At 35.8% G+C, this 22882-nt stretch overlaps 4 protein-coding genes and 1 long non-coding RNA gene across 7 annotated transcripts in view; 2 read left to right on the top strand and 3 right to left on the bottom strand.

Moving 5' to 3' along the window:
* The window catches only part of LOC101740450 (uncharacterized), a 960210-nt gene that overhangs the window by 698717 nt on the left and 238611 nt on the right, over positions 1-22882 (bottom strand). The gene's annotated exons all lie outside the window — the stretch shown is intronic.
* On the bottom strand, positions 578-6552 carry CDK2 (cyclin-dependent kinase 2). Its single transcript, NM_001279491.1, has 4 exons — positions 6374-6552; positions 4953-5154; positions 2524-2796; positions 578-1071 (listed from the first exon to the last, which is right to left on the bottom strand). Exons 1-4 carry the CDS (start codon positions 6487-6489, stop codon positions 754-756), a joined length of 909 nt encoding a protein of 302 aa, NP_001266420.1. The 5' UTR covers positions 6490-6552; the 3' UTR covers positions 578-753.
* On the top strand, positions 13852-15997 carry LOC101739223 (ATP synthase mitochondrial F1 complex assembly factor 1). 2 transcript variants are annotated; one of them, XM_021348282.3, is made up of 5 exons: positions 13876-13997; positions 14072-14269; positions 14423-14744; positions 15058-15153; positions 15803-15997. In XM_021348282.3, exons 2-5 carry the CDS (start codon positions 14094-14096, stop codon positions 15968-15970), a joined length of 762 nt encoding a protein of 253 aa, XP_021203957.1. In that variant the 5' UTR covers positions 13876-13997; positions 14072-14093; the 3' UTR covers positions 15971-15997. The 2 variants fall into 2 exon arrangements, with proteins under 2 accessions (XP_004926592.1, XP_021203957.1); XM_004926535.5 differs by having other exon boundaries at positions 13852-14269.
* Positions 18065-20516, top strand: LOC134199018 (uncharacterized). 2 transcript variants are annotated; one of them, XR_009973333.1, is made up of 3 exons: positions 18386-18649; positions 18831-19077; positions 19564-20516. It is a non-coding gene; the product is annotated as an uncharacterized LOC134199018 (long non-coding RNA). The 2 variants fall into 2 exon arrangements; XR_009973332.1 differs by having other exon boundaries at positions 18065-19077.
* Positions 21624-22882, bottom strand: part of SPARC (secreted protein, acidic, cysteine-rich (osteonectin)) — a 148179-nt gene continuing 146920 nt past the window's right edge. The window contains exons 8-9 of the transcript XR_009973308.1: positions 22464-22710; positions 21624-21983 (exon numbers count right to left, since the gene is read on the bottom strand). The gene's annotated coding sequence lies outside the window, so the exon portion shown is untranslated. The remainder of the gene's footprint in view (positions 21984-22463; positions 22711-22882) is intronic.

The raw sequence follows: 22882 nt of genomic DNA, 5'->3' as shown, positions 1-22882 counted from the left end.
TTGTTTAGTGACACAATGGCTACTCCTTTGTTTTGTATCAAACGGCAGAATTTATTCAAAATAATATTTGCACGTGTTGTTATCCACAACGTGTTAAAAATTTTCACTGAAATAAGAATAGATCCCGAAAAGTTACAAAGTGTTAATTTCTGCCGTCCTCGTTAACTTGCTGCGGTGATATGTGGTGTAAGTGTTCGATTAGTGATTTTTTCTTTCATTTTTTCACTAACCCACAAAATAAAAAAACTAAATACACTATCGATAACGCTTATCGACAACAATAATGCGCATCACTATACCCGTCCATAAGGCTCGTGAGTGGAAGAGAGAGCGAAATACTCGCTTCACCGCTTCGATTTTTTATGACCCAAACTGCACGGACAAAATAATTCTACTATAGTTTTATGTGTATGCAACAGAATCCATTAATGTCATTTCCACTAACTCCAAGACGTCTGAATAACTTATAAATTTCTTAAAGTATCAAGGATCGATGAAAATACAATAATTCTATTACTTTGGCCCAATATCCAGAGTCACAACAATAAATAAAAAAAAAATTGTTAATTTCAGATTTGTTTCAAAGGGTATTTTTATTAGTTTTGGTTCACTTCATAATAAAATGACAAACCCTGGACTGTCCCAATAGGTTGTGGGTGTCATCGGTCCAATGACAAAACTCCTTAAACTCCACAAAGTACCCTACCCGTCCCCTTTGATCTGTTACCTCTACCTCTACAGGATTCCAATACATTAAGGATGTAGAGGAGGCGGCACCAGAGTCGCATCAGCCAAGTAAGGATGCGTAAGAGCAGCTCGGGCAGGAATTCGAGTCTCAGGTTCATAACGCAGCATGGCCTCAAACAACGCTGCCGCTGAACTGTGCGCTCGGAGTCCTGCTGGTAGTAATGTTCGGGCAGGTCGGGCAGGCCATCGCGGGAAGGCGGCTCGGAAGTCAGGAAGTCTTCTCGCTGCCGGCCATAGTGCCTCGCCTGGTGTACCCAGCGCTCGGAATACGCGGAATAGCTGGTCTATTTCACTGTCACCGGGGAAAAGAGTGCGACCGCTTGCCTGTAATTAAATACACTAGTATTATTTATTATACCGTGGAAACTGTGAAAGTCGTGGCCTAAGGAATAAGACGCCCGGTTATCGTTCCCAGCATATTTTCTAATGAAATACATACTTCACAATGATAGTGAAAGTGTAATCAACATCCAAACCTGCAAAAATTATACTTTATGCAATTACTCAAGCTAGTGTCTAGTGAGCATGGGTTGGTAGCACCACTCTACCCCTTCTGCGTACTAGTCTAGTGGCTGGGACATGCGCCATTTTGATAAAAATGAGACCTGTCGACTTCAGTCGTGTCCCGGCTTTAGTAACCACAGCGTGCAGTGGGCACAGAACTTGTACATAAATGCAATAAAAATAATAATAAAACCCCTTTCATAGGGGTAATTTTTTTCTGAGGCTACATGAGTAGATAATATCATCATATCTATTTTAAGAAATAGATATGATGATAAGGTTAAGACCTTGTGTTTTGGTTAGTTATTCTACACAATTAAGTTAGATATTACATTATCTAATACAAACGACTATAAGCTTCGGTAACTTAACCACAAGGGTTTTTCCCCTACCTGTTCCTTGGTAGCCTAAGAGGCTATTCCAGCTTCTCGCGGACTGGTAGATGAGCTCTCAGGCTGAGAGATTTGTTAACACTAGCCCTAGCAAGAGCAGTGCTTCGCAGAATCTACTACTGGATCGGAATCGGAATCGCAACCCACTGATAAGATCCGTCAAATAACTCCGTGCGTTTGTCTATGGGTTAGGTCACTCGTCGAACTCTTCGCCCCGAGATACGGGGGATCCGACATGTTTTTGGCGACGACGGCTTTGCGTTGCCCCTTCCTCTGGGTCTGATATGGACACAAGTCGTTGTGGCCTAAAGGATAAGACGTCCGGTGCATTCGTATTTAGCGATGCACCGGTGTTCGAATCCCGCAGGCGGGTACCAATTTTTCTAATGAAATACGTACTTAACAGTTGTTCACGATTGACTTCCACGGTGAAGGAATAACATCGTGTAATAAAAATCAACCCGCAAAATTATAATTTACGTAATTACTGGTGGTAGGACCTCTTGTGAGTCCGCACGGGTAGGTACCACCGCCCTGCCTATTTCTGCCGTGAAGCAGTAATGCGTTTCGGTTTGAAGGGCGGGGCAGCCGTTGTAACTATACTGAGACCTTAGAACTTATATCTCAAGGTTTATGGCGCATTTACGTTGTAGATGTCTATGGGTTCCAGTAACCACTGAACACCAGGTGGGCTGTGATCTCGTCCACACATGCAATAAAAAAATAAAATAAACAAAATAAACACAAGGATGGCCAACTGTTTCAACATATTGGAAAAAGTCTTTCAGGAAGCCTCTTTTCACTTACTACTGTCTTTTTGTTAACGAAAGAATGAAAAAGCATTTTTATTATTATACATATCTATAAAAAATTGTCTCACCATCTCTGCAAAAATACAGGCTAAGCTCCAAACATCAACGGCGGTTGAGTAGAACTTAGCCCCAAGAAGGATTTCTGGTGCACGGTACCATAGTGTGACCACCTCATGTGTGTAAGCACGCACAGGGATACCAAAAGCTCGAGCCAAACCGAAATCGGCCAATTTAATGTGACCTTCCTCGTCTATTAGTAGGTTCTGGGGCTTCAGGTCTCTGTGGAGAACACGTTGGGCGTGACAGTACGCAACACCTTCCAGTAACTGTCGTAAATAACTCTGCAAAGAATATAAAAAAGAGTTCATGTGTGGATGCTCTGATTCGCTTTTCCATATTTTTCGAGTTGTCCACACTTGCTAACCATTAAATTTTTACCGGGATGGCGTTAATACGTAAGTACCTAGATTATTTATAATTTTACAGATTAAATAGGCATTGAAAGGTATAGTAAAATTTATTGCAAGCACGAGGAATATTATCTCAGGTCGCGCCTTACTCGAGGCCTGCTCTTGAGCCACAATCGAGTCGAATCGAGTCGAGTATCTCTAAGTTATCATCAATTTAGTTTAAAATTTTGCGTGGTTTGCTCATTCACTCCGAAGAAGGATCCTTTTGTCATAATACTACAATTTTAAGTATCCCTGTAGCCTTCCCAATCATTTGAAAGGTAAAGCCAAATAGGCCTCGAAAATGTTGGGAGTCAACAGAACGATGCGGAATTTCACGTCTGGACAAAGACTGGCGTTTTACAAAGCGCAAGTCCGGCGACACCCAAGTACCAGCTACTTCCATTTGACTCCATACGGAAGAGGGCCATCAGGATTGTCGATAATCCGGTTCTCATGGATTACTTGAAACTTCTGAATGTACGGAGGGACTTCGGTTCCCTCTGTGTTTCGCGTACCGTATGTTCCATGAAGAGTGTTCTGACATTAAGACAGTACGCGACCCAGCCACGTTCCAACTCGATCGACTCACCCTGATCTGCAAGCGAAGTAAATTTTCCCTTCGCAACAAGGTGACCCTCTACAAAACTTGCATACGTTTCGTCATGACCTATGCAAGTGTAGTCTTCGCTGATGCGGCCGCATGTGCATAAGCTCTCTCCGGGTCACCCAATACCGTTTCTGTAGGATAGCCGTCAGAGCACCATGGTACGTCAGGAATATCGATGTTCACGACGACCTTACCGATACGTAAGTATCTAATGTAGCATCAGAACGCTTCTTCGAGTATGGGCGCGACATGATAACCCTCTTGTCGCGGCCGTCGCTTATTACTTATCCAACCTAGGCAACGGAGAAACGCCAAGCCGCCGTCGCCTAATACATGTCTTGTCGGATCCCACGTATCCACTCTCAATGCTTTTAGACTCTCGAACACGATTACGTCAAAAAGTTCGACGAGCAAACCCATAGACAAAGCGCACTGAGTTATACGCCGGGTCTTCGGTTGCGATTCCGATCCAGTTGTAGATTCTGCGAAGCACTGCTCTTGCTAGGGCTAGTATTAGCAAACTTTCTCAGGTTGAGCCTATGAGCTCACCTAACCATTTGTGCGAAGCCCTTAGGCGACCAGCGAATAATTAGGGAAAAAAAAAAATGCTCCCTCTCCCTGATGATCACTCCATTTCCTTTTTTTACCATCACAGCTTCCACCACCAAAGTAGAGTTCATCCATACTATATGCTGCATTCATCGACAGTGTGTTTCCAGAGATCTTTTTACCACATATCATCCCACTGTGGAATGAACTCTCCTCCAGTGTTTCCTGAGCACTATGACATGTCCTACTTCAAATGAGGCATACAGAGAGTACTCAGTGGTAGGCAGCAACTTGACTGTGCCCCTGGCATTGCTAACGTCCATGCAACCTACACTCTACTTACCATCAGGTGGGCTGTATTCTCATATAAAGGCAATAAATAGTTTTAAAATGATTGGTTGTAGGTTGCAAGTTTGTTTTATTTGCTCCAGATATGGGCAATTGAACCCACAGCCCAGCTGGTAATTACTATGATCTATAGACATCAGACCAGGAATGAGGCCTTTCACCTTGAGACATTAGATCGAAGTTTTTACTGTAGCACTGTAGCTGATCACAACTAGCTGATAAAATACCTGAGCATTGCTACTAATTTTTAGGCAGCGGCTTGGCTCTTCCCCTGGCATTGTTGAAGTCCATGGGCGACGGTAACCACTCACCATCAGGTAGGCCGTATGTTCGTCTGCCTACAAGGGCAATAAAAAAACCCTTTGTCAGGTAAATCATTAACGTAAGTATGCGCAGCAATGCTTTCACCGTTAATCCCTAAGTAATTTTTTATGACATGCAAGCAAAGAAATGAGATGATGAAATAACTAAAGAGTAATAAATGAGTATCCTACAACTATTCAAATTAAAACAAATTACAGGAGCCATAGTTTCTGTTTACCTTAACTAAATCAATAGGTAGTGGTCCCTTCGTCAGATCCATGAGTCTTTTGAGATCCATATTCAAATATTCAAAGACAAGAAACAGTTTACTGTCTGAAGATGCCAGCATAACATCAAGGAGCCGTACAACTGCTGGATGTCGAAGTTCTCGCAGCACTGAGATCTCCCGTAAGGCTGTTGATGGTACACCCTCAGGTTCACTGAGAATACAACATCTACATTAATCACAGCAAGGCTGTTTAGAATTAACATTTCTACAATATTCGCTCAGTGAATAGCATACCATAAGAGTAGGTAAGATATGAAAAGAGTGACAATAATATTAATCAATTATTTGTGGTTTAATATTTGTGTTTTAAAAGTTCTCTTCTTCTTTTTCTCCACCTTATCCCACTAGGTAGGGTTGGCACAGTTAATTTTTCTCTTCCATTCTCTTCTATTATCTCAACATGTGTTTTAAAAAGATGCATACTTCTTTTTTTATACAAAATATAATCAGTCATTCTCATTGTTACCTTGTCTCTTACATTGACAAGTCTTGGGAGAGGCAAGTGTGCAGTGTGCAGGTGGTGGACATTTGTAGATGGATTATGGTGATGAGCAAAAATTGAGACACTCAAGAATATAATAACAAATGTTACAGACTTCTACTTGGATTCTTTACATTTGGCCCATTCTGTTAAATTTGAATACTATGCAACCTACAGATTCTGACTACTCTTTCACATTGCTATATGGATCCTACATTCCTATCCTGCCACTAATCAACTCATAGGAAATAAGAGTACATCAGAGACTCAACCTCTCCAAACGTCAAATTAAGAATCAATTAAGATAGACCAGATTCTTCAGTAATCTTCCTTCCTATCTATAGCTGTCCTATGCTAGTCCTGTTCCTATCTAAAGGAGTCTATCAACGCAATGTGTAGGCTTGTTTCTCATTTACATAGAAATGCCAATCTCACCTACCACATTGTCAGATTTCATATGTATGTAAGATTTTTTACTTAAGCAATTACATCATGAAAAATTGTCAACAGGTATTTGGACAGAATTCAATAGAAGTATTTATTATCTGTAGTAATAAATCATTTTAATTAAATTTTCAAATATTCCATGTTGTGTAGATACTGTAGTATGAAAATGTTATACTTGAATACTCTTTTTTTGTTTAAGATAATGTTTTAGTGTTCAGAAGAATACTATCACATTGTCTTTTACTTTTAATTATAGGTATTTTAATTGGTTAGGTGAGCTAAATTAAAGTTATCTGGTAATAAATCTTTTTTAACATTACACAGAAAAAGATTGTACCAGTCTGATAATATATTATTTTAATAAGTACGATTTTTAATCAATTCCAAGAATCAACAAGGTAGCTTATGATGGCAGCTGTCATTTTTTCGCGCCAAAACTTACTTTTCAAGTTTGATTTTCTTCAACGCGATTTCTTGTCCGGTGACCCTGTCTTTGGCTTTGTAAACTACACCATATGTTCCTTCCCCTATTTTTTCTACAGTAGAAAAATTCTCCATCTGATCTCAATATAAATTTCCCATTAACTATGTTGACGCTAATCGCGGCTGAAGTAAAAGTTCATTTAATTTACAACTTAATTTCACAGCTTTAATTTTTTTTTTTTTTCTCCCATTTCTTGGCCTGCACGGTTTGTGCGTCAGCCACGCAAAAAGGTTAGGAAGTGAATTAATGGATTTATTTTTTGGATTTGAAATTGGAACGGAATTTGGAAAAAGGATCAGGTATATATATTATATAAACTAAGTACATAAATGGTTACAATTTTATATTATTATGAAAAATGAAACTAGCTAATATTCTATATACATCAATATTGATATTAGATAAAAGGATAGAAATTGAAGTAGGAAAAGGAATTTTAATGGACAAAAGTGAGGAAATAAAAGCGGAACGGTCATTTCGAGGACAGGCAAAGAATATATGATTAAAATCCCCAACGTCATTGCCACACTCACATATATCGCTAGGCAAAAGGTTAAGCCTTGCCAAATGCAAGGGAATGCATGCATGGCCCAGCCTCATGCGAATAAGGGTCGATGTGATAGCTTTACCAAACGTCAGATTTGAAAACCACGGTTTAGGAGGTATATCCACCTGGATCGTGCTGTAATATCGACCTTTAGTCTGTCTTGAAGAACGCCAAATGTGAGTCCAAGAATTCAATAATTGGAATTTAGGAAGCAGAGCTAAATCACAACAAAAGTTTTTGTACGGAACCAAATCTCCATCATTGACCGCAGCTTTGGCAAGGCTATCGGCCTTGGCATTGCCAAAGATACCCGAGTGCCCCGGAATCCAAGCAAAGGAAACTGTGTAATTTTTGATGCAACATTGATACAATAAATCACGACATGCAATAATCACAGGATGATTATTTCGGTTACTGTTAAAAGGAAAACGTTCCAAGGCTTGGAGGGCACTTTTAGCGTCAGTTAAAATTATTGACTTTTTAAGCTTCATCATTAAAATGTACTCCAGAGACTTCAGAAGACCAAAACATTCTCCAGTAAATACTGAAGTCTCTGGAGGCAATTTTATTTTCTGAACAATGCCAAACTGTTGATGGAAAATGCCGACCCCCACACACTCCTCGGGACCGGGTTTGGAGGAATCGCTAAAAATTAAATGACAATTTTTCCATCGGCTGTCACTGTCAATAATATCAACAAATTTGGCATTGATAGAAAGATCTTATTTACTTAGGCCGAAATCAAACATAATAGATGGATTTAAAGTTAGGGCATCATAGTTAACACAAAATATTGGAAGGAATTGTGATCTATGTGTAGGAGCTTGAAGAGCTAAGTACTTTTGGAGACTAACAATAAGGCATGGCGGCGATTTATGAGTCCAGTACGGATAATCCATACATTCCAGCAGAGACCGTAACTTAGTGTAAAGAGGATGATTATAAACTTGGAATGCTCTAAATAGAAACCGGTCACAAAGAAATTGTCGTCTGAGGTGCAGGGGGGCTTCAGAACATTCGACCTGCAAAGCGTTAATAGGGCTCGAACGCATAGCCCCAGCAATTATTCTCAGAGCCTTAGACTGGATAATGTCTAACTTATGGAGAGCTACTGCATTACAGGGTTCAAGTATAAATGTTCCATAGTCCAAAATACTCCTTATTAGGGCATTATACAAAAGCTTTAGAGAGAAAGGGTGGGCTCCCCACCAAACTCCAGAGAGGCAACGCAATATATTTAGAATCTTCTCACATTTATCACTTATATAGTAGCAATGAGGGCTTCCTGTAAGTCTTGAGTCTAAAATTACCCCAAGAAATGTTGCTTCACTTTTAACAGGAACTCTAATGTTATTATAAAATACAGACACTGATGGAGGAAGCCTCATACGTGAAAATAAGACTATAATACTTTTAGGAACTGAAAGGCTTAGAGAGTTATTGTCAAGCCAAACTTTTAGCAACTTAAGAGAATATGTGACAGTATCAGACATGTTGTCAATAGAATCACCAGAGACATAGAGGAGTAAATCATCTGCATATTGGAGTGTGTTAACTTTACCCCTAAGGGAGGCTTCCAGATCATGAGAATATATATTGTAAAGTAAGGGACTTAAAACGGAGCCCTGGGGTAAACCTTTCCAGACAATACGGGATTGATAAGAGTCTTCTGATATTACTTTAAGCATTCTACCAGAGAGAAGATTGATTATGAAACTTATGAAAATTTGTGGGATATTCAAATTAATCATTTTTTGTTTCAGAACCGAAAGGTTGACATTATCATAGGCTGCAGACACATCTAAGAATGCTGCTAACACAGACTTATTGTATGAAAATGCCAATCTTATGTCTGTCATAAAAATGCTGAGACTATCCATCGTACTCCTACCTTTCCTAAATCCAAACTGGTTAGGAGATAGTAACCCTTTACTCTCAATAAACCATTCTAGTCTATTTTTAACTAGATGTTCGCAAATTTTGGAAATCACTGAAGCTAATGCAATTGGTCTGTATGATGATGGATCATTAATGGGTTTGTTGGGCTTATGTATTGGGATAACTTCATGGATTTTCCATGATGGAGGAATATTACCTGATGTTAAGATTGAATTAATTAAACTGAGAAAATAAGAAAGGCAGGAGTCATTCAGGTTTTGAAGAAAAGAATATGGAATTCCATCACAACCCGGGGCTGAGTCCCTAAGCCTTGAAAGAACCCCTTTGAGTTCTGAAAGGCTAAAGGAAATGAATGAATCGCTACTATCATGCTGGGAGAGGAGAGAAGGCTGTGAGTCAGAAGAAATATTATCTATAGATGGGACAAATGGTGGAGCTAATTTGTCAAGAAACAAATCAACTGTACTACTATCCATGAAAGGAGACCTTGGAGGTTTGAAAGCGGATCTGAATCTACGAATATTTTGCCAAACTTGAGATGGAGAAATTTCTGGTGAAATTGAGGCACAAAAAGATTTCCAGCTATTGAATCTTTTTTGTTTTAATAATTTACGAGTTTTAGTTATAAGATTACTAAGAATATTAAAATTTTGTGTTGTAGAATTTTCTCTGTAATTTTCTTCAGCTATCTTTCTCTCAGCTATCGCAGCAGAACACTCACTGTCCCACCAAGGAGGTGATGGAATATACCCATTTCCACTATTGTTTTTTATAGGAAAAACTTCCTCAGCAGCTTGTAGTAGGGCCCGTGTAAAAGCTTCAGCACAAAGATGATTACTGCTGTCATTTAGTGGAGGTATGGTTGATAAATTTTGTTGAACTTTATCTCCAAATAATGACCAGTTGGCATCCTTAAGTCTATATTTTAGCCGGGGAGGGGCCTTTGATGTCTTTTCACAAATTTTTTGAGGAAATGATACCATTAGTGGAAAGTGATCGCTTCCATATGAAGACGATAGAGGCCACCAGTTTAATGTAGGAGCAAGTGAGGGACTACAAAGGGTAAGATCTGGTGCACTAATACCCTCATGGGGCTGTGTTCTTCTAGTAGGACAACCAGAGTTTAAAAGACATAAATTATTATCATCTAAGATGTCTAAGATTCTAGCCCCATAATGATCAGACTTAGAACTTCCCCACATAGAATGTTGTGCATTGAAATCTCCCATAACCAAAATAGGGCGCGGGAGGGAAGATAGGATGCTACGAATATCGTCAAAGACTTCATTGGAAGGGTGAGGTATATACATATTTACAAAACAGATATTATTTACACTAGCAGCAATAATAGAAAATTTATCACTGTGATTAGGGATGGGTAAGTGGACAAAGGGCACACCTCCCCTAAGAATTAGTGCCACTCCACCATACCCATCTGTTCTGTCTTCTCTAAGACAGACATGTCCTGGAATTCTAAAATTGAACCCAGGACGAAGCCAAGTCTCTTGAAGAGAGACTGCAAATGGTTTGTAACTATTCAATAAAAAAATTAAGTCACTTTTTTTACTATTAATACTCCGGCAATTCCATTGAATCACCAGAGACTGGTTTCGTGGATGGTCCTGACTGTCCATTAGTTAAAAAAGTTTTTGAAGAAACGGCATCGTTGGACGGTATTTTAATTATGTTCGATTGTGAAAGGTACTGAATTATAGAAATGATGAGATCCTTTGTTATTATTTCTGACAAATCATTGTAATTTTTGAGACAACCTGTAGAAAAGGAAGGAATGTTGCTGTAATCTTGGATAAGCTCTGCATGCGCTTTTTGATCATATCCCTTACTAGAATTTCTGGGACGAGCTTTGGGTTTCAAGAATACTGTTTTCTTATATGATTGAGTCGGACTCTTAAAAGGGCTTGTTAAATTATAGGGGCTTGAATAAGTCATAGTTGGACCCGAAGGGGCTGATGAAGCAGAAGCAACAATGTCAGCATAAGATTTTGAAACTGGTGGATAGACTTTACTTGCTTCTGAATAGGATATAGAGTTTCTAGCCATTGTTTCTTTTATAGCTTTCTGCCTAGCATACTCCGGGCATTTTTTGTCTGTTGCGAAATGGGAACCAGAACATAAAATACACACAGCATCATCTCTTTCCGTCTCGCAACTTATACCTGAATGATTGTCACCACATTTGTAACACCTTGGAGTGCCTCTGCATTGCATTTTGGTGTGACCAAAACGGCAGCAATTAAAGCATTGCAGCGTGGGGTAAATATAAAGCTCTACAGGTAGGGAGTTAAAACACATAAAGACCCTGGGAGGTAACACCTTCCCATCAAAGGTCAAAACTACGGTCTCAGTTGGAACAAACTTGGGTGTCTCGCCGTCATAAACCTTTCTGCTTAGTCTCCTAACTTTCAGAATGCTTCCACAGTTCTGCGGAAGCTCTATATTTTCTATAACATCTTTCTCGTCCCAGTCACATGGAACACCTCTCACTATTCCCATGCGGGTGATAGTGAAGGCCGGAATAAAAGCTTTATATTTATTATCATCAAGAGATTTGTGATTTAGAAATGAGTTAGCCTCCTGAAATGTTTTAAATTGAAATGACAACCTATTCCTTCCAATTTTTTTTATGCTTCCCTCTACAATGCTTTTTATTGAATTTTTTTTTAGAAAGAATCCAAATTGTACTGGATGTATAGATCCAGTTTGATTAGGTTGTAAAATTTTTTGAATATGTACATCATAAGGCGCAGGGTCTGACGCCTGGTAAAGCAGCCTAGCAGTGCGAGGGTTACTCGTAATGTTTTTAGAGTTAGCAACCTCATTATGATGGATTTCAGTGATTTTATCATCTGACTCAAGTACTTTAGGTATAACATTATCCTTTATATCATTAGGGGAAAGTTGGCAATCTGGTAGATCTGAATGTTTGTGATTCCTTCTCTTTTTTTGGTTTCTAGTTGATATTCTCTTTCTTTTAACGGATTTAATGTTTTCCGAACAGTCTGTATCTATAATGGAACCTTCCGTTTCCATTCCCGAAGCATCTATTGTAACTACATGAGACACCTGGAGGGATGTCCCTCCAGGGTCTTCGGGCTCCAACATGGAGGCCAAGAAAAAAATACTATTTACATATAATACAATAAGATGACTTACCAGGCGAAGAAAACAAACTAAAACTATAAATAATCAATACTACTAATATATATACACTTTACAACTTAACTGATCCTGTAATATTAAATTAATTTAATTTTCAAAAGTTTAGCCAAAAAAAAGACGCCCGCTTAATTCAACACTTCCCGCGCTTTTTTCCACAGCTTTAATGTTCATTCACGCCGTTGTTAATTGACATTTTTGACAGTGGTAGTTCTATTTTTCCAAGTGGAACGGCGAAAGTATTACACCATACATCCTAATCTTTTATATTATGTATTTTCTATTCTATTTCATGAAAAATGATATGGAGCGAAATGAAATAAAGTTGATTCACTTGAAACATTAATCAAATGAGATGAAATTAAATTAAATGAGATGAGATGATATATCATCCTATAGGATGAAATATAATCTCTGTAAAATGGTGGTCATTTCCTGAAACTTTTTCAGTGGAGTTTTTGGAAGATCCCAAGAAGCTACATCCAGCAGCTTTGTTTCATTTACACACATTTGTGGACTTTCACAGATACTAAACAGTTAATAAACTACCGTTATTACACATTTAATGTGTAATGTTTAATTATTACAATTAACCATGTCATCGTGGCCTAAAGGATAAGACGTCCGGTGCATTCGTATCTAGCGATGCACCGGTGTTCGAATCCCACAGGCGGGTACCAATTTTTCTAATGAAATACGTACTCAACAAATATTCACGATTGACTTCCACGGTGAAGGAATAACATCGTGTAATAAAAATCAAACCCGCAAAATTATAATTTGCGTAATTACTGGTGGTAGGACCTCTTGTGAGTCCGCACGGGTGGGTACCACCGGCCCGCCTATTTCTGCCGTGAAGCAGTAATGCGTTTCGGTTTGAAGGGTGGGGCAGCCGTTGTAACTATACTGAGACCTTAGAACTTATATCTCAAGGTGTGTGGCACATTTACGTTGTAGATGTCTATGGGCTCCAGTAACCACTTAACACCAGGTGGGCTGTGAGCTCGTCCACACATCTAAGCAATAAAAAAAAAAAAAATTAAACCTGAAAAAAACTTCGGTTGCCTCCACACCCGGCACTCATGCGTGGGCCCCAGCAAAAGCCGGGCAGGGACCATCTGCCGCACCGCCCGCTCTCCCTTCACTATCTGGGAACGAATGTCCATGACCACCTCCTCACGAGTTCTTCCACGGTTCATCGACATTCCTAGTTTTTCATTAAGCCCTGGTCTTCTATGTTTTTTTATTTATTTATAGCTTAGATGGGTGGAGGAGCCCATAGACATCTTGAGTTATAAGTTCTAAGGTCTCAAATATAGTTACAGTGGAGCCCGTGTAATTATGTGCCCGACGGAGGCTGGACGCCCGTCGGAACAGTGGTCCCGCCAGGTTGACTTCTATCTGCAGCAGTGGCTGAACGATTGCAGCCTAGCAATCATGAAATATATTCCCTCCCACTATTAATTGTTCTGGAGAATATAAAAAGTTTACAAATGAATTATTGGTACTTATATTTAAAAAAATTTGTAAAAAGGATTTATTTACCGAATTTTGGTTTTTACGATTGGCATCATTAATTTAAATAGCCCATAGGCTATTTATATTATCATTTACGTATGGGTCAAATAAGAGTTGACCTAAAGGTTGTAAATACCATGTCATAAAATCGAAAATAAAAAAATACGTATGTTGCATCCATAGAGTTAGTATAGGTACATATTAACTCCATGGGTGCATCTAAATTGTGTATTATCTATGGCAGAGGGCGGTATGGGCTTAGATCCCCTTGCCTTTTAGGACAAGGAAAAGTTTTACAAAAAAAAATTTTTTTTATGTCAAAGTTATTACTGTCATTCCTCTTTACCATAGATAAAAATAATACGTGAGACTCTTTGCAAATGTACCCATACCTTATATAATAGAAAAAATTAGAGATTATTAATCATAATTACAAGATAGGTATTTATTTTACTCATGGCTGTTGAGCTAAGAGCTCTGTTTGGGCGGTTCACACACTACAGTTATATAACTAGACGCAGTTTTAGAACAACTTCGATGAGAATGGAGAAGGCACTTGAGAATCTGAAAACTAATCCCTACTATGAGAAATATGCTAACAGAATAGCAGAGTTACAAAATACATCGCCAGAGGAATTCATGGAAAGAGTCGAACAATGTGACAAGGCTAAGAAAAATGAAACAAAAAAGAAATTTGCATCTGTTGATACTAGGTTAGTATTTTTTTTTATATAAATAAAATATACCTTATTTATAATAAATAATCGAAGTTGAAATTGAATTGTTGCTTTATTAGTCGGAGGATCTACCAATATCATCTACAATCTATAAAATCCAAAGCAATACTATAGTAAGCTCCTTTTCAGGCAATTCTCATCAGTCCTTAATCCAAAACAAGCACTCGGAAAAGAAATTAATGTGCCAGACAAGAAATTGGAGGACATATTTAAAATAGAACTTGTTATTGACAAGAGTTCAACAGAAATTAAAAGTATATGGGAAGAGTATCATCAAAATAAAGAGGTCATATCGGCAACTATTCCTGTAGACGTTTACTCAAATATTAAAGAGACAATGAATCATTTCCCAGTGTTCCTGTTTCCTCTTCCACGCTCACAGGGCTATGAGTTTATCATGTGCCAGATGTATGGACACACTGTTCATTTTACTCCATTATTAGCTTATCAGGTAAATTGTTTATTTTATTCTTATCAAAGACAGATTAGCCTATAGCTCACGTAAACACATGCTGTCACAGCTAAATTACTTCCCACTGTAAACTGCTACATAAAGCAATAAATTACCAATCTTTACCTTTTGATAAATTTCATGTGTAAATAATAAAGAAAAAATGTGTTTGTAGATATTTATAGATTTTCTTTTATCTTTATATAATTTGTGCATTCAGAACTATGAAAAAAAAAGCAATACTAGCAATTTTTAGATATACATATAATAAATTAACTTGTGCCATAAAGAATAATGGTTATATTCTTAACAGGTCCACAAAGAAAATGCACCAGAATGTCTAACCATGGTCCACTATACAGAACTAAGTGACAAAGGGATCATACTTATGAGAGGAGAATATGATAAAGTTAGTTCTTATATATTATAATAATAAATGGGAACAACTCATGCAGTCATCTGGCCCTAATTTAGTATTCCCTGTGTTATGGGTACCGGAGACTACATGCTTATATAATATTTTTAATGTATACATATATAGATAATTAATAACCAGACAAAGAGCAAACAAACTTGTTCATCAGACAATGTTTGCCGATGTGGGAATTGAACCCACAACCCCCCGTTTAAACAGTCAGAGGTGCTAACTACTGCACTGCTAAGTCAGTCAAATATAACACATAATAATTTTAGTTTAGAATATAAAAAAATGCTTTATTACATACATTACAGATGACATGTCTGATAAAAAAAAATTGAATTTTATTCTCCTGATACTAGAGTTAACAATCAATTGTTTTCATTCTAAAACATTGGCTGTTTCAGTAAACAGACTTAATTACTGTCAACAAGAACATTGTGTACTCAACTATTTCATCGTAAAATATATTCTAGCTGTGTTTTTAAGTTTTAGTTTTCTTAGTAAATATATTGTAAGTTTATAATGTCCTAAGCTTGAAATCAATACTACATAGCATACACTTCTAATATTACATTCATAATAGTATGTTTAAACTTTTGTTGAATTTGCTACTTATTCTGTTATGACTTTATTTCAGAATGTACTGAATGGTAAAGAAGCACAGTGCATAGCAAATCAATTCCAAATGTACTATAGTGGCAAAGATCCAGAAAGGCTAAAACTTTTAGAATCATTCACAAAGAGTCCGGACACATTCAAGCACATGGATCTGATATCACAGTTGGAAAACATCAGTTTGACTTAGATGAATAATAAACATGTTACTTTAAAATGCATTTATTTTATTCAGTGTATAAAATATAAAAAACTATGGGTGTGGAAAGATCTGTTTACTAGTCCATGATTTATAAAAACCAAAGAATTTGAATCATCACAAATAATGTAATGAAAAAATTAAACCCAAGATTAAACCATTAGAATAATTTTAATAGGATATGTTTTAGTTCTCTCTGAAATGAGTACTTACATGCAATAAAGGGAAATCTAAATGTAAATCCTTGTGGGTGCACTTTATATCAGACTGGTAATGTAATACAATTATAATTTATATTGTGCTTATATCATAGTATTATGTAAATGAAATACATTTTTAAAGATACTGTGCTTAATTTAATTTATGAGGAAAATAAATGTATTCAGGTGTTTCATAATGAATTGATTTTGGAGACGATAATAATGGGGCCGATGGTGACTGTGGACTATTTACAGATAAACTCGAGGTCTCACTAAAATTATTACTAAAAGCGGTGAGTCCTTGATACTTTTCACACTTTTGTCTAATGTAATCCATAGGATTCTGAACTAAAGATTCTTCTACTTGAAATAATTGATTTCTTTGATTTAAAGTAGCAGTACTTGTTATATGTATATTGTTTTTTATGTATAACTCCTGAAGCTTCTGCTTAACCTTTTTTAAATTGTAGTCTTTAAGCAGAGCTTCTGATGCATTTGCTTTCATGTATGATGATGCATCAGATAAAAAATCTTCGTATAAATCTTGTATTCTGTGATGTGTTTCTGGACCTTCTGGAGTATCAGAGTCTGTTTGGCTAGTTTCTAAATTATTTGGACTTAACAATACATAGCTACCAAAAGTATTAGTAGTGTTGGTTACATACTGCGCGTTTTGTTTGAAAAAATTGTCAGTGGTTGAGTCTTCATTGGCCTCTTTTAAATTTAGATCTCTCAATTTATTTTTATTTTTTACATTTTTCGATTTCTCACTGCTTTCACAGGTTTTATTACCTACTATATCACTCAGGTCTACTTTCAATCTTTTGCTCATTTCTGCGAGTAACGGCCTAGTTATAGTTTCTGATTGAATAGCTTTTGGAAACATTGCTAAAGTTAAACGGCTTGTATGGAAATTCATTTCTTTTACATTATTATGTAGATATTGGTTGTTTTCGTAAACTTTTTCACTGCTGTTGTTTGAGAAAATTAAACGCCGTGATCTTTTCCTTAATTCATCTAAGCACTTACGTGTTCTTCTTCTCTTACGTTTTGTGGGGTTTGAACTCATCTTAAAATTTGGATGCAAAATATTATGTATACCACAAGGGTATAAAATAATTAATTGTTTAAAAAATTTAAATAAAATCAAAATTTTCTAATTTGCCGCTCATCCATCTTTACCGACAAAATTTTTTTAAGGGATTTTATGACCTGGTAACTAAGACTTTTAGGTCAAGTCTTGATTTCAATTTACTATTCTTACTTTTATGAAAAAATGATAATACGAAATGAAATGAAATGAAGATGAATAATTTGAGACATTAATCAACTGGGATAAAATTAAATGAAATGAGATTAGTATTACTATCATAATCGGTTGCTCTTGGCAGAGCAGTCATGCGGAATTCTTGCTTATTAAAGCCTTGAGAGATGTTTTCCATAGTTTGCGAACCGAGGCCCGGCGCACACACTCGTTAAGTGGGGTTTCAGCAAGGTCTTTCACCTGATCAGTCCAACGCATGGGGATTCGTCCACGAGATCTCTATACGTGATGAGTATAATCTTAGTAAAATGGTGTTCATTTACTGAGACTTTTTGGAGGATCCCAAGAAGTTACATTCAGCGGCTAATCTATTGTTTTTATCATGGACTATAAACTATAAACTAACCACACTAAAGCGCCTTATTCACGATCCATCTTGCTGTACATCCCGCCAAGGCCATGCACGATGCACGATGCAAAAGTACCATGAATAGGCTTGACGTACGTCGATAATTATTATTAATTGTTTGCTGGATTTGCACGACCAATTTTTCTCTCCACGCTTGATGCGCGCACGATAGTGTGTATGCTGCATCCAGCACCGCGGCCTTGGGCTGAGGTGAATGAAGTTAGCCCCTCAAAAAAATTTTTTTTTCCTGTTTTCTACTTATTTTCTATTAATTCGTTTGTTCATCATTTGTTCTTGATTGTTCATTGTTAATAATTGTTTGTTCCCCATTTATTTATTTTAAAAAAAATATTAAAAATATATCTAAAAGTTAGCCCCTCGATTGCAATTTTTAATATTTTTTCGTCCTTAATTACTCGTAAATATTCATTTTCGATTGTTCTTATATAAAATACGTTTGTTCTTTTTCGAAATCACTCATTTTTTGTTTAATTAATTGTATTAGTTGAATAAATGTATACAAAATATGTGTACTGCGCATGCCATAAGTGTATAATCTATGGCGCATGCGTCAACTATAATGCCTAAACTTTCTACGCGGTTTTAATCGTGAAAAAAAAACAATTATAAATCCTGAAGGATCAATTAATTGGTATACAGTTTAATTAAAAAAATTAAAAACAAAATAAATAAAATAATGTGCATTCGCGTAAAGTTAGACCAAATACATTTTTTCCATCCTCCTATATACCTATCGCTATGAAGGTATAAAAAAGATAGGTTAAGAGGTCACATAGGTAATATAAACAAATAAGTAAATATGTTCATTATTTATCTTTCAAGAGATAATGTAGGTATACATTATAATAACATTTTGACACAGTCGAAATTATATTCCTAACATTAGTAAAATAACATTTTAATATTTTTTTTATAGGTTATGTATTGAAATTGTTGGAAAATTATTTCATGTTTTAGCTGGAAAACTACATGGAGAATTATATACAATACAAGATAATGAGCTCCATTAAATGAATTCGAATGAAACCAAACTGTTTACCATCCAAATTCGATTGTCGGGCAGATAGAAAACGAAAATTCACTCATAGTGAACCTCGGCCTGCATTTGTGAAACGGCAAAGACTCACTATTATCAAGGAAATTGAAGAGACAACTAAAAATGAGATGTGTCGTATTATTATACCTTTGCCATCTTGTAGTCAAGGTAGGTGTAACTGTCAATAATTAGTTACACTCACAGATCTCCTAATCAAATAACAATATCAGAAAAAATGAGAATAGTTAGTTAGTTAGTGGAAGTAGCCAAAATGGGCAAGTGGATCTCAGTTCCTATTACATAAGGTACTAGGAAGTTTGTGAAAATGAAAATTTATCACAGTGTAATATCACTTACTTACTTTAACAGTGAAGGAAAACATTGTGATGAAACCTGCACACCTAAATGTTCTTAGGATTTTCTTAGTTGTGTAATCCACCAACCAGCACTAGGCCAGCGTGGTGGACTAAGGCCTAAAAACCCTCTCAATGGTAGTGAAGGCCAGTGTCCAGCAAGGGGATATATTATATGGGCTGATGATGATGACTAGGAAGTTAAATACTACTACTACTACTACGACAGTACACATATAATCCTATATATTTACAAACTATACGTTTGTTGGAAATTGCTAACATTATTTCATATTTCCAGATGTCCAGCCACTTGAAAATAGGTGTAGTAATGACAAAGCTATCCAAGTAGCTCCAGCACAGGAACACAAAGGCAAGGCAAGTGTGTATTGCCACATCACCCCTTAATATATCTGAAGCAAGTATAAGTAAACAATCAGAACCAGCAAAAAAAAAACTGTTGTTCCTGAGGACAAATTTGACAGTGATGAGTCAAATGCACCAGCAACAGAAGGATCAACTGTTGACTATGAGTTATCTCTCTATATGTCCACTCCATCAAAGACTTGTGCACTTCAGACTATAGTTCTCAAGAAGACTAAAAAGTTGAAAAAATGAATGTGTTAACAACTTTATCTAAAGTGAAAAATAAACAACGTTTATATATTGGTCTTCCACAAGAATTATGTTTCATAATAGGCTTGATTGAGAAACATACAAATGTTTCTGAACAAAATATTATATTATGTCTGATGAGAATAACATTAAATAGAACATTCTCTCAATTGGCTGATGATTTCGATTTATCTGTAAGTCAAGCAAGCAATATATTTTTCAACGAACTCCCAGAAATTGCAAATGTAATATCACCCCTTGTTAGACTATAAAAAAAACAATACAATAAATATATATGCAGGATAAATATATATATAATTGATGTCAACTTGGTGGAAAATAGAAAGTTTTTAGATAGTTTGCCACCTACAAAACTCTTTAATTAAATAAGTAATCCTTACTTATAAATAGGAAGTTTTGTAAGTATTTTCACTCTTCATTCAAAAACTACTGAACAGATTTTAATAAGACTCATGCTGGTCTTCTATGGCTAGCAACTCATTATTATTTTGATTCTGTTTTCCACAAATGTGCTAAATATGGGCTTATATATATGAAAAGGAATAAATATTAATGTTATGTAACCTTTGTACCTGTATGTTAAGAATAATTTTTAATAAAACATAATTTAAATTGAAATATTATTTTTATTAAATCACATTCACTTTGTACACATCAATATTTTGTACTCCCTAAAAGGAAAATAGGTATAAAGTTTTTTTTAAATATTTAACATTACATTTTTGTGTAAGATTAGAAAATTGTTATTCTTCCAAAAAGAAACTACATTATCTAACAACTGTGCAACTTACTCGGAATCAAAATCAATACCTACTAATTATAGTGACCTGATTAGTTTTTTCAAAGTTGCTGGATGCTACACAAAAGTAGCAAGTTTTACTTTTAGCACAATACATATGCATTTGAACTTGTGCATAATATCTTTCTTTATTTATTTTTTTGCCTTTTTATTTATGGAAACATAGCATTACTCACTTGCTTGTTTGTAGATCTATCAAAAAAACATAATTTATGTTTCTTTTAGCACAGTGGGCAATACCCTATTATTCATATTAATTATATACGGCGCGGCGATGCGAAAATTCATTACTGAATTATTTAAGAATGATAGGCATAATATAATATTTTAATTCGCGATCTGTTTATAATTTTTAATACATATATGATTTAAAAATAAGTTATCTTTAATATTTTTAATTTTGTGATTTATGGGGTGGTCACAGTAATTATTATAAAAATAGAAATTTTGAGGAAATATAAATGTTTAATACAAATTATTTTGATAATCGAAATAAATTCATATCAATCCAAATTCACATTTGAACTATGAAAATTGTATGGTATGTAAACAGAAATATATTTTATAATTATAATGACTATTTATTCCATGCAGTATCGGTTAGAGAAGCTTGCACAGCTTCTCTAACCGACACTGCAACTAGAATAAAGTCTAATAAAGAATAAGAATAAACTTTTCTTCGAAGCTCAATTCTACAAGGGTATTCAATCAGATAGCTATCTATCTGTCGTTCCTGTATGAAATTTTGGTATGTCGAAATCTTGGATAAATCCAGCAAAGCTAAATAAAGTATTTACCTAAAAAATATGTTTATGCTTAAAGTCACGTGTTTATGTTATTCGAAAGTATTAAGCTCCAAGCAGCATTTAGCTCCAACTAAATTCATTAAGAACCAATTTTTCAATCGATGATTAAAACAACATTAATACTGAGAATGAATATTTATTTATAAAATACACATATGTTTTGACCACGAATTTTGCACGATAATTTAAATTAATATTCATTAATATTAATTTAAATAAATATGAATTAATCTTCTTCTTCTATAACCCATAGTCAACAGTTGATCCTTCTGTTGCTGGTGCATTTGACTCATCACTGTCAAATTTGTCCTCAGGAACAACAGTTTTTTTTTTTGCTGGTTCTGATTGTTTACTTATACTTGCTTCAGATATATTAAGGGGTGATGTGGCAATACACACTTGCCTTGCCTTTGTGTTCCTGTGCTGGAGCTACTTGGATAGCTTTGTCATTACTACACCTATTTTCAAGTGGCTGGACATCTGGAAATATGAAATAATGTTAGCAATTTCCAACAAACGTATAGTTTGTAAATATATAGGATTATATGTGTACTGTCGTAGTAGTAGTATTTAACTTCCTAGTCATCATCATCAGCCCATATAATATATCCCCTTGCTGGACACTGGCCTTCACTACCATTGAGAGGGTTTTTAGGCCTTAGTCCACCACGCTGGCCTAGTGCTGGTTGGTGGATTACACAACTAAGAAAATCCTAAGAACATTTAGGTGTGCAGGTTTCATCACAATGTTTTCCTTCACTGTTAAAGTAAGTAAGTGATATTACACTGTGATAAATTTTCATTTTCACAAACTTCCTAGTACCTTATGTAATAGGAACTGAGATCCACTTGCCCATTTTGGCTACTTCCACTAACTAACTAACTATTCTCATTTTTTCTGATATTGTTATTTGATTAGGAGATCTGTGAGTGTAACTAATTATTGACAGTTACACCTACCTTGACTACAAGATGGCAAAGGTATAATAATACGACACATCTCATTTTTAGTTGTCTCTTCAATTTCCTTGATAATAGTGAGTCTTTGCCGTTTCACAAATGCAGGCCGAGGTTCACTATGAGTGAATTTTCGTTTTCTATCTGCCCGACAATCGAATTTGGATGGTAAACAGTTTGGTTTCATTCGAATTCATTTAATGGAGCTCATTATCTTGTATTGCATATAATTCTCCATGTAGTTTTCCAGCTAAAACATGAAATAATTTTCCAACAATTTCAATACATAACCTATAAAAAAAATATTAAAATGTTATTTTACTAATGTTAGGAATATAATTTCGACTGTGTCAAAATGTTATTATAATGTATACCTACATTATCTCTTGAAAGATAAATAATGAACATATTTACTTATTTGT

Source organism: Bombyx mori, chromosome 6 (assembly GCF_030269925.1).
Source record: "Bombyx mori chromosome 6, ASM3026992v2".
Classification (NCBI taxonomy): Eukaryota; Metazoa; Arthropoda; class Insecta; order Lepidoptera; family Bombycidae; genus Bombyx; species Bombyx mori.
The sequence above is the reverse complement of the archived record's forward strand: the minus strand, read 5'-3'. Positions and strand labels throughout refer to the sequence as shown.